Genomic DNA, 13,145 nt, shown 5'->3' on the forward strand with positions numbered 1-13,145 from the left:
AATTAATAATGACCACAAATAAAAAATGAAATAATAATTAAAAAGAGCGAACTATTATTACTACACATTCTGAATGAAACTAAGCAAACTAAGAATTAAAAAATGTCATTTATGTCAAAGAATATAAGAAATTATAGCACTTTTTCATGTGGCAGAAGCTAATTAATTTTCGTGAGAATTTCATTCTAGTGTCAAGAAATTGAGTTTAAATACAAAAATGTTATAAAAAAAATGACCAAATTTATAGTATTTGAATTTGATTAACTAAAATGATAATCTACAAAAATTTAATAGTATTTGAATAGTATTCAAGTCTATAACAGTCTAACAACGTATTTGAATAGTATTACAACTCTTGTACAAACATACTAATAATATTGAAGCCTTTACAATCCGGCTATGCACATTCACACACAAATGGAAGAAAACAAATTGATCTTCATCATCTTCGGAATGAAGCCGGTGGTCGAGGGATGAGCAAACATGGTTGTTTTCGGTTGCCTCTGCTCACTTTAGAATTCGCCATTTATCTTTTTTCTTTATCTACTTGTGCTTGTTCTTGGGTACTCTCTGTTTCAATACTGAATCCATTTATTTATATAGAGCCAAGATGGTGTAGATTAAAAGTTTTAGCTTTAATTCCCAAAATAATAGTGCATGCGTTTCTTGCTTAATTGGAGTCTGTTGGCTTTCCATATTCTTTGTGAATAATGACTTTTTATATTCATTTTCATTTGGAGCCTTTTAATTATAATATATACCTGAAATAATAATGTGCATGTGCAATAATAAATAGTCCACAATCTGCCGGTTGAGATATATACTACAAATTAATTAACAAAATTAAATTTATTCTAATCATTCTAGAGTTCAAAATTGTAATTCCATAAATACCCTCAAAACTCCCCTTTTATATATGTATAGATTACAATTCCAATTCCTCTTAATTCCACGGTATGAATTCCATAACAAGAGTGGATAATTGAAATTCCAAATAATTATAGAATATAAAATTGGGCATCTTCACACCACACACTACATACACTATACACACAAATATACATACTTGATACTGCACACACATTGAGCACACACTTATTACTTCCTTAAATTCAATATATATAATTTTAACCAAACTAAGAATTTGAAATTGAATCACAACTCAATTCCTACAAGTTTATTTCCATAGAATTCTAATTCCAGTTATATTCTAATTTCGTATACCGAACGGAACATATAATGTTCGGAGTCTGAGCCGGGCACCTGGGCAAAGTAGGATTCCATAGGTGATAAGCACAAATTTTGCATGCTTTTAAGACCTATATTTGGCTCGTTTTGAGTGTGATGGTTGTGAATTTTGTTCTTAAAATGCACATTAGAATTTTGACGTGTTTGTTGAGAAATGATTGAAAAAAACTTCAAAAAGTGCAAATCGGCCGAATTTAAGATCAGACTAACTGCAGCAGCGCTGACCCAAAGTCAGCGGTCGTTGAGCTAGTCAACAATCGACACAAGTGCCCAGTGGCCTGCATCGGAATACGCAAGCCGAGGACTCACGCTCAGCAGTCCGCCGAGAGGAAATTAGCGGTTGCCGAGAATTGGGCTGAGAGACCAGAAAGATTGTCAACAAACCGCTGGCAGGAGCTATTTCGAGTCATTTCTTAGCTTTTGAGGCCAAAATTGTTACCAAATCAGAGCAGGAGCCTCCAAGTCTATAAATAATCCTCCTCGTTTATCATTGAAAGAGATTCAGGTGCTACACGTCTTAGTCCAGTGCATACTTATAAATCACCTATTAATTTTCTACATAATTCACCTTCATCTACAATCCATCTGGGTGGTAAGACAAGAATGCAGACTTCAAGATTTAACATTGGATTGTATCTATTTATTTCATGTTTAGCACTTTAATCTACTATTTTCCGCACTTGTCTATTAGAAGCTAACTGTAAGATTGGATATTTGAAAGCACCAATTTATGTTCATTTAATTTCAGTCATCCAATATTAAATTTACTTGTTTAGTTCTATCCAATAATGTATCTGGTTGCTTGACAAATAACGTATGTATAATTTAATATATGTGGGGATTCGAGAAAGGATCCACATATTAGAACAGAATTTATAGCACTATAGTCAATATCCCCAAAGTGGTAAACCTAAGAGTAAGGGTTTTCTATGAAGAGAGAGAAGAGATATATTTGTTTCCAAGTATAGAAAGTGGACATTTTGAATGTGACAAACTAAAAGACAAATGTAGACATCTTGAGTAGGACAGAGGGATATATAAGATTGAACTTTTTTAATATTTTATATTAAAAAATTATTTATAAATATTAATTTATTTTAAATAAATTAAATACTGATCAATTTGCCACAATTTAGAAAAAAAATTGAAATTTTAACTTAAATATTGCATATTTAAGAAAAAATATTTTTTTTAAATACTGTATAATTAATTTCAATCAAGTTCAAAATCATGTTAAAATTTAACCTAAAATTTCCATATCATTTCTTTCTTATTGTTATAGAATAATATAATAATAAATAACAAAACTAATTTATAATTTAAATTCAAATTAAAATCTAAAAATTAAGGGAATTATGTATATGTACAATTTATGTATAATTAAAATTGATTCATAAATATTACTCCCTCCGTCCCAGAAAGATTGTCCCAGTTCATTTTTTACACTCGTTTTATAAAAATAATAATAAATAGGTAAAGTTGAAAGAGAGCAAAATAAGAGAAAGAATAATGTAGGTAAGACTATTCTCTACATTATTCTCTCTTTTACTTTACTTTCTCTCTACTTTAACTATTTATTATTATTTTTGCAAAATGAGTGCAAAAAATAAACTGGGACAATCTTTGTGGGACGGAGGGAGTAACTGTTACAAAATGAATACTCCCTCCGTCCGTCATTAGGAGTCTCATTTGAGTTTGGCACGGGTTTTAAGAAATATAAAGAAAAGTGGGTGAGAAAAGATAGTGGAATGTGGGGTCCATTTTTATATATTAGTTTTATATTAGAATGTGAGTGGAATGAGTTAGTGGAAAATGAGGCGTGCCTACCATTTAGAGTAAAAGTGAACCGCGACTCCTAATGACGGACGGACTAAAATGGTAAACCGCACTCTTAATGACGGATGGAGGGAGTACTATGCAATTAGAAGTCCAATAACGATGCAATATAATATGGGTTGACACAATATAAACCTAATTTACAAGCTTTTTGCTCATATAAGCTTTGGTCCTTCACACTAAGTGTGTTAGGTTTGGGTCCCTAAACAATACTCTCTTCTTTTCATAAATATAGCATATAACACCGATTTTAGTAGTACCTCCGCTCTCGAAGAGTGTGAATATTTTGTTCGACACAGATTTTAATGTATTATTTGTATAGTGTGTGTGTGTGTGAGAGAGAGAGAGATAAAGGGTAATGGATTCCACGTCATTATAGTGTAGTGTAATAGTATAAATTGTGATATTCGAGAAAGCGAGAGTTTATGACTTTAATTTTCCCAAATATGCACATTTTTGTTGATTCAGAATTAGTAAGCAATTGAAGAAGCAAGAGACAATTAACGTAAACAGATCAAAGGGCATTCCATCACCCCGTGATACATCCAAATACTAATACTCATATAACACAAAAAAAAAAAAAAAAAAACCAAGAAAGAAGCAGAAAAAAGTTAAAACAAGCTGCAAACTGCAACAGAAACCACTGCAAGAAGTACTTTCAATTCAAGACTCCAATATTACAACAGGAGATCTACATTACTACATATAGATTGATAATGAGTAATTATCTTAAAAGCACAAATCATTATATATTACTCATATGGAAATATTCAGATGGTAGTCCTTATGACTGTCATCCTTTCCTAGTTCCAGTGTTATTGATATCTATATCTATATCTATATCTGTATATCTATATACATATATAAAAGGGGAGTTTTGGAAGAAATTACATGAATTTAATGGCCGATAGGTTCATTCAAACACAAAACATGGCAAGACAAACAATTTTCACCTCCTTTCACATAAAAATAGTATTTAGGACATTGTCCTTATTTAAAATAAAAGTCTACCTCAAAAGCTTAGCTCCTCCACAAACTTCCTGTCCCAACCTCAACAACGTGCAAAATTTTACCCTTTTCAAAATAACATGATATGCAAAAAATCAGGCCTTGTTAAATAATTTAATTAAAGACAATGCATGCATCCTAGGTGTTTGTGAAAAATTTATTCCTCATTCACAAATAATAAAACAGACTCATCAATCAAGCACAAAACCCAATGGTGGCCAACATACTTGAACTCTCGGTTATTACTAAAAATAGGCCAAGCGATTCACATAAATTTGAATTACTTAATAAGATAAACTAACCCAACACTAATCGGTCAACTCTATTAAACAAGAACTAAGGAAAAGAATAGCATTAGTCATTTAATATATATTACTCCCAGCCAAACTCACGTCTGTACTCCCTATCAAACTCATGTATATATTTTAGTATACTCCCAACTTAACACTTTTATCAACTAAAGAAAAGGGAAAAAAAAAAAAGTAGTACATAACTCCCAAATCATCACACGTATATATCCTCTGCCATTTAGCCACGCCTATCTCTTCCTCTCGTCTCTATCTCTATCTCCATCTCTATCTCCCCCATTCTCAAACTTCTCTCTGAAATTCTCCTAACAATTCACAATGCAGGAACAATCCCAAATTATCTCCCAAATTATTTCACAGAAGCATAATTCCTATCCGTCATAGCTCTCTCCCTCTTTCTCACAAAAACAGAAGTAACCAAAGGACTCTCATCTCTCGTTCCAAAAATCGACGCCGCAACCGCCTTCGTCGCTGCTGCAGTCACGGCCTCTCCGTCACCGCCACTGTCCGCCACCGATCCCGGCGGTCAGCTCCTCCGTCGCGGCACCGCTACTCCCAACGGTAGGTTTTCCTCTCCCCTTTTCCCAATCCAAACTTTTATCTCAAAATTCTAATTGATTGATTGCAATTATTAAATGGGCAGACACATGGTTTAATTGAAATTGAAAAGAAACAGGAGACAGCTTCTAAAGCCTTAAAGTTCGAAGCTTTAGGAGGAAAAAGATTATCATTCAACAAGTTTCAAGAAATTAAATTCCAAAACTTTTCCGGGCTGTGATCTACTGTGAAATATATGTGACCATGATGTGGAGGATTTCAGCGATTAAGGATATACCTTTGAAGAGAAGAAAATTTGCACAAGCAGAAGGTATTGAAAAGTCACACTCTCAATTTCTCCTTCCCATTGTAAATGTCGAATTTTGGGGTCAACAACTACGGAGGGTTTCGAATTCAATGGAAGGAGCAGAAATTACCTTCGCGGAAGAAGCAGAACTTGCAGAAGAGAAGATATTGAAAAAAAAATCACAACTCGTTGCGTTTCTCCTCCACACTGTGATTTCGAGAATTTTGATTATGGAATCGACCAATATGCAGATTTTCAAATTCAATGGGAGGGGAAGAAATTACCTTCACTGAAAGGGAAGAAAACTGCAGGGACGACGGACTGCTGAGATTGTGGGAGGAGATGTATAATATAGAGATTTCATTGGTTTGTTGAGAGATTTTTGGTAGTGGGAGCAACGGTGGAGACGTGGATTTAGGAGAGGGAATTTATTTTGACTAAGAATTTGACTGTAGTAGAAGAATAATTAATTTATATTTTGGCTTCTCAAAATCGGTCAACCAAAAAGGAATAAAAGCTATAAACATGGGAGGTAAAAAGATAAGCCCAAATATTTGGTTTAGAGTATTTATTGGTATTTTATTTTTAGTATTTTGGTGATTAAATAAGAACACCTAATATTTCCATCGACACTCACATCAATCTTGCCGAATACTTTCACCACGCGATTAACCAACAACGATCAAGCATTCACTAATTTCATTCACAGTCAATCGAAACAAAGACAGTATTTTATTTAAGGTCTATCACTCGCTCGTTCTTAAAACAAAACTCAACGTGAAGAGGTTCTAAAAAGACGGGTGTTACATTTAAAAATAGAAACTTTGAAATGACACGGGTATTAATGCATAATTGGTAAAGTATCAAAGAGAGGACAAGAAATGATGGCTGAAATATTGTTAGAGGAGAATGGTTCCCACATCATTAGAGACAAAAAAGTTTCCTTAAGTAGATGTTTCTATATTTATTTATTTAAGGGACGGACCAAAAAGGAAATGGTTTCTATTTTTAAAGGACGGAGGTAGTACAATTGTATAAATAATCATGTACCACCCGTATAGATAAAAAAGATCTTCAATAAGGTATATTCTGATCGTTAAGAGAATATCTAGAAATCAAATTTTTTCAGATCTGTTGCCTCTCAAGTTGCGCTCTAGAATGAGTTTAATTTTTTGAATTAAACTTATAGTATCGAAAGTCATCCTATAAGATCATCAGGGATCATCGATATATAACCAGTAATTAAATCATTCTTATCTAGTGCCGCAACTTACAAATTTTACGATATTGCCAAATCGATCGAGAATTACGAAAATGGCGTTTGATGACACCACCACATCTTCATTTTTCAGGGACCCTTAGTCAGTCTAAATATCTCAATATGTGAAGGCCTTTAGTTCTCTCCCAACATTCACTACAAAACAAGTGTCAGTTCGGGATACCAAACTGTGTCATTTCCTTTTTAAGAGGATGTCATTACTCCAACTAGTTAATTACAACAAAATTCTCTTTCCCAAATGTTGTTGATGATGAATTATGATTCTAGTTGTAAACTATGGTGGAAATATGGCAAAGTTTGGGACATACACTACCAGATAGAACAAAATCGTCTCCGGAATGATTTCACAGCATTTTTCAACTATATTACTTTTATATATATTATTTTATTATAAAAAACTCCATGTTTTATATTTTAGTGATAAATTTACAATATACTATGTTGATACACATCAAGTACACAGTGTAGGAGAAGGGGTGCAGTGCAATACTAGTTGCAAACTGAAGTACTACTACTTAGCTCTTATAAGTAGCATAATTTTTATCTGGCTCCCTGTTTTTAGTGAACTTGCCAGTGGTACTCGACTTGAAATATGTTTTCAATGTCAACTAACCTGATGAAGGAGAAGAGGGTAACCAACCATTCTGCTTTGCAGCTACCTTTGCATGTCATTGGGACCATGAGGCCCTCCAGGTACATGAGTCATACCCTGTTCAATATATCAATAAAAACCTCAATAACAACTTCAACTAAAGAGGCTTTTAGCCTGTGAAAATATATCAAGATCGCATCCAGGTTTGAACCCCAAATATGCCCATAAAGTAATGACAAACAAAAGCAGACATGAAACCCAGGATACAGGGAGTGATAATAATCATATTAACAACAAAGCTAATGTACTTCAAAGTCACACATCATTGCCATAACGTTACCTTTTTAGTTCCAAATAGGAACATTTTTGTCGATTCAGAATTGTTAAGCAATTGAAGAAGCAAGAGACATATAACTTAAACAGATCAAAGGGGATTCCATCACCACATGATACATACGAATACTAATTCTAATATCACAAAATCCTAAGAAGCAGTCTAATCTTCTAAAGAAAAGAAAAGGTTAAAACAAGGTGCAACTGAAACAGAAACCACTCCAAGCAGTACTTTTGATTCAAGACTGCAATATTACAACAGGAGATGTACATATAGATTGATAATGAATAATTATTTTAAAAGCAAAAATCATTATATATTACTCATATGGAAATATTCAGATGTTAGTCCTTATGACTGTCATCCTTTACTAGTGCCAGTGTTATCTATATCTATACATATATAAAATGGGAGTTTTGGAAGAAATTAAATGAATGCCATTTGAACTAATAAAATAATACAGTAACAAAGTTTTTTTCAATTTTTAATGCAACATGAATAGACATTTCATATTATATTTGAATTCCAAGACAATAATTTGATATCATAAATTTAATGTCTAATGTCCATCACTCATGTACCATTACTTATTGGATATCCTGAATCCTAACTCAACAATTTGTTGTTGTTACTTATTTGATATAAATAATCATGTAACACCTTTTATTTGTTTGATGGTCACGTATGTTATTTTATAAAGAGTCTATTTTATTTTTTTGAAAATATAATTCAATTTCTGAAATGATACACCATAAAATAATTGGGATCAACATCAAAAGCGTCTAATAATGTTATATACCCTCCATCCCGCCATAAGCGAACCACTTCTTTTGGGCAAGGGATTTAAGGAATTGATATTTAAAGAGTTAAAGTGAAGATAGTTAAGTATGAAAGAGGGAAAAGTAGAGGAGTGAGAAGAATAAAGTAGGTTGGCAAATAAAGTAGGAGGGAGGATTTTTTGCTTAAAAGGGAAACGACTCACTTATAGTGGAACATCCCCAAAAGGAAAGTCACTCGCTTATGGTGCGACAGAGGGTGTATATGGAATCTTTCTTGGAATAGAAACTTATTATTTTGTCAAATGTTCTTTCTTCCATTATTTCTTTTTTTCCGGATATGTCATACGTATACATCTATATTAATGAAACTTAGCCTCACCAATTATATTTTAAATTAATTTTTTATCACATAATCCATATTTTCTATCTTATTCCTCATATTTAAAGCTGTCATTCATAGGTTTTGAAATTGGGGAAGTTTAAAAGTTTTTTTATTCTTATCACAAGTGGAGGAAGTGAAAGGTTTTGGAAGAGACTCTAAATTCTTATTTTTGGACTATAAATATATGACAACTGGTCGCTTAGAATCCACATATTCCTACATTTTTTCCACGCATTCTTCATTTAACTTTCTGTAAAAATTTGCTTCGATTTTAGATATTTTATGATTTTTCATCAAATATTAATTTATCATATTATCCATATTTTCTATCTTATTTCTCATATCTAAAGTTGTTGGTTATAGGTTTTACATTGCTCCTTATAAGTCAATGTTGGATCCTTTTATTTCCTAAAACAATAGAGATCAAAATTGATCTTATGTCAAGATTAAAAATCTAATTATATCCAATTCCATGTTCCTTTTTTCTTAAATAAAAATAATCAATTTCAACTTAAATTTACTAATTATAATTGATTATATTACTACTTTTTTTTAGCATTAAACGCACATGCGCAATACGGCCTCGTCATGCATGTGCACCTCCCGCTACAGATCTTCTTCAGTTACACCTAAGATATTATTTTTGCATCGCACTATAGTAAAGGTTTCAACATTATAGTTTGAAGCGATGATAATGATATTTTGCCATTTGACTATTCATATGTTAAGTGGTTATCCCAAATCAAGATTAAAATTAATTAGTTGTAATTTATTTTTCTATATTTATATTATATGTTTACACTTAAGTTATTGTTATATCCATATTACTATTATTTATAAAATTAAATTATTATCAATATTAAATATATACTCCCTCCATCCCATAGGAGTATGCACTCTTGGTTGTGCATACTCTTGTGGGACGGAGGGAGTATAATTTACTACTTGTAAAAATATAAACACATATAAGCTACGGCGATGGTGTTACACTTGTCACTACTTATATCAAACAAATCAAGGGTATGTTCTAATCATGTACTCAATATTCTGCACTATTGATATTTCTTAAATCAAATGTTTTTCTACTTTTCTTGATCACCATTCTTACAAAATGTCATTGCCATCATCCCTGGAACTCATACCAAATAATGAAGTATAATGAAGTGTCACCTTCATCCACTAGTTTCATCCTACCTCTTCTACTTTAGCACATACAAGAGATTGTTGACACCGTGATAGACACGCTAAAAACTAATCTTGCCCTTCTTTTTCTCTCACAATAAATCGACCTGGATTATCTACTTTAGGTGTTTACGTTACACATTTTATTATGGTTGAATTTACTCTATATTTATATCTTTAGAAGTCCTTCCAAAAGGGCTTTCAAAATTCGGATGTTGGTTCCACAATTAAGACGTTTGTATAGAAGACTCTTAATTATGCTTAATATAATCAATCAATAAGCACACACGGAAAACTCAGAGTTTATACAAAAAAGGAAGAGAGTGCATTTGTCCTATTAAGTCCTTCTACATGTACTTTAATGTTATTTTATTAACTTTTACTTGGAGGCAGTGTTGTTGCGTTTATATAATTTTAATGAGCGTCTGAAAACTTATTTTTCCTAACAATGAATATAAAATCTTCGATGTGCAGAAAATATAACTTCCAAAGCTCAGCAAAGCACAATGCTTCAAAGCTTGACTAAGAAGCGTATTTATTTTATGAAAGGAACGCAGCGCTAGACTGTAAGGGCCAACAAAACATAATCTGAAAATAAAAGGGCTCCAAAATCGCATTTTGTCATTAAGACGTCTGCACAGAAGACTCTTAATTATGCTTAATAAAATCAATCAATAAGCACATAGGGAAAATTCAGAGTTTATACAAAAAAGGAATAGAGCACATTTTTTCCTATTAAGCCCTTCTACTTGTACTTTGATGATGTTTTATTAACATTTACTTGGAGGCAATGTTGTTGCATTTATATAATTATAATGAGCGTCTAAAAACTTATTTTTCCTAACAATGAATATAAAATCTTCAATTTGCAGGAAAATATATCTTCGAAAGCTCAGCAAAGCACAATACTGCAAAGCTTGACTAAGAAGCGCATTTACTTTAAGAAAGGAACGCAGTGCTAGACTATGAGGGCCAACAAAACATAATCTGAAAATAAGAGGGCGCCAAAATTGCATTTTGCCACACTATATGGAGTATCAGAAATAAGGTTTGAATTCATAAAAAATATGAGTGCTACTGCCACTAGGAAACACATCAGACAGACAGACACACTGTCATAGCAGAATTCAACATAAGGGCAGAAACTTATAATGAGTTTACAAAGTATTATTACTCCATCACTGTCATAGCAGGATGTGTATGAGATGTTTTAGGTTTGACTTCATGGCATTCAAACTTTAACGATGGGAGATAAACCAAACCTGATGAACAGCATGCTGATCGGGTACTGAATTTCTACCAACTCCAGGTTCAACAAAGCTTTGGGGAACGGCATGTCCTGGAGCTGAAAGAGGAATAAGTTATTTAATATCGTTATGTTTTTGTGAATATGCAATAGAAAATTAACCAACAAACTCCATGTGCAAGAACAAGAGCAGAATCCTGTAGGACTAACCTGGGTTGGCAGATGTTCCTGAACCTACACCGGCTGCCATAGCTCTCTTCTCTGCAAGTTCAGCATGCAAGTTTTCTGCCTCACGAGCCATGGATCTCAGGTGCTTCTCCATTACTTCACCTAGTTCAGAGTTGGTGGCCTTCATCTTCCTTTCATATTCAACTGCAGCCCTTTATCCATTCACAAACAAAATAATTTCAACATTGAAATCAACCACTGATACTACTCAATGTTAGTTCTAAATATTATCAAACCAAATACATTCTTTTTAACTGATCTCAAACAAAATTGCAACATGTGCCAATAATGATTAATTATAATCATCACTCAATCAAATCCAACACAATTATCCGACAATTCAATCATATACACTTGCAATTTCGTTGTTGGTGAATCCAATTGATATGATAAGCAAATACAGATATACATATTTGGGTAAATCACAATAAAATAAATGCATTGTTACATACCTTCCTTTTTGCACTTCTCTACGCAATGCCTCAATGTCAGCCTTGAGGTCAGAGAATTCCTTCTGCTCGGGCTGAGTCCTCGCTATATCGTCTTGGACTTCCTTCAATTTGACCGATAATTGGTCGCGCTCAGCCCTAAGGTCCTGGATTTGAGCCCTAACGCGGTTGGATTCGGCGGAGAGGGCGTCCGCGGAGCGAGACTCAGCCTCCAATTTGAGGGAGCGCTGGTAGACCTCTCGCACCTGAGCGTCCCTCTCGGCCTTGACGGAGGAGGCGGTGACGGAGAGGCGGTGGAGGTCCTGCTGCGCGGCGAGGACATCCTGCTTGAGCGCGACATGGGAAGCGGCAAGGCGCTGATTGTCGAGAAGGAGGGTTTGGATCTCGCGGCTGCGGGCGGCGATAAGGTCCTCCTTTAGACGGATTTCGGTCGGAGTGAGGCGGTGCTGATTTCGTCCCGCCATGAGAAGTATCTTTTCCTTTCTGTCACTGAAATGAGAGTATCTCACAGGAAAATTTTGATGAATAAAAGGTGAATTTAGATAGAATTTTTCTTATTTATTTTCTTGAAAAAGTACTCTTTTACTTCCTCCGTTCCCTATGGAAGAGAGGCGTTTCTTTTAGGGCTTAGGGTTTAGGTAACGTCCTAAACCCTAAATCTTAAGATTAAGAAAAATTATGTTGGTGAGTTAAGTAAAAGGAGAATAAAGTGAAAAATGAAAAAGGTAGAGAGATAAAGAAAGAATAAAAAAGTATGAGAGAGTAAAGTAGGAGTGAAAAAATGTGTTGACTTTACTAAAAAGGGAAATGACTCTATTACTATGAAACGTATCAAAATGACAAAATAATTCTATTACTATGGAACGGAGGGAATATTTAATTCGAAGAAAAAGATAATTAAAAAATAACATAAATGTAATTATTAAAGTTATTTTTTAATGCAAAAGAGATAAAGATAATATTTTTAAATTAGAAAAGATATAATGTACTTCTTCAATATCCTTCTTTTTCAATTGTAGAATAATTGTCAAGTAGACTGGGCTATCCTAGACCAGCCGAGGCCCGGCCTAAAGACCCGTATTTGTTGCGAGCTAGGTTGGGTTGGCTTTTATTAATTTTGCTAAGTTGGATTTTGTTTAAATTTTATTATTTATATATTCAGGGTTATTTTCTAATGCTTATAGCATCCTAATCCAAAATCAAGATCAAATTTCCATCCTTAGATTTTAAAATGAATGAATGAGATTAAATCTTACGAATCTCAATAAATAGTAGACAAAATATCAAAAAAGGGTAATATCGTCGTTATGTTATCATATGATAATTTTCGTGAATGTTTTTTTATATCAAAGCATAGTGTTTTACAAATATCAACAATATGACATAAGAATATCAACACTAGTACAAGAAAATATCAACACATATTTATT

At 33.2% G+C, this 13,145-nt stretch overlaps 1 protein-coding gene and 1 long non-coding RNA gene across 3 annotated transcripts; one reads left to right on the forward strand and one right to left on the reverse strand.

Annotated features, from left to right (window-relative positions):
- Positions 1–4,011: 4,011 nt before the first annotated feature.
- On the reverse strand, positions 4,012–12,234 carry LOC125224373 (protein FLC EXPRESSOR-like). 2 transcript variants are annotated; one of them, XM_048127766.1, is made up of 5 exons: positions 11,719–12,234; positions 11,249–11,418; positions 11,055–11,137; positions 7,137–7,232; positions 4,012–4,158 (listed from the first exon to the last, which is right to left on the reverse strand). In XM_048127766.1, exons 1-4 carry the CDS (start codon positions 12,177–12,179, stop codon positions 7,179–7,181), a joined length of 768 nt encoding a protein of 255 aa, XP_047983723.1. In that variant the 5' UTR covers positions 12,180–12,234; the 3' UTR covers positions 4,012–4,158; positions 7,137–7,178. The 2 variants fall into 2 exon arrangements, with proteins under 2 accessions (XP_047983723.1, XP_047983724.1); XM_048127767.1 differs by lacking the exon at positions 4,012–4,158 and adding an exon at positions 5,640–6,658.
- On the forward strand, positions 4,435–5,874 carry LOC125224374. Its single transcript, XR_007176860.1, has 2 exons — positions 4,435–4,961; positions 5,044–5,874. It is a non-coding gene; the product is annotated as an uncharacterized LOC125224374 (long non-coding RNA).
- Positions 12,235–13,145: the final 911 nt, after the last annotated feature.

This window comes from Salvia hispanica, chromosome 4, assembly GCF_023119035.1.
Source record: "Salvia hispanica cultivar TCC Black 2014 chromosome 4, UniMelb_Shisp_WGS_1.0, whole genome shotgun sequence".
NCBI lineage: Eukaryota > Viridiplantae > Streptophyta > Magnoliopsida > Lamiales > Lamiaceae > Salvia > Salvia hispanica.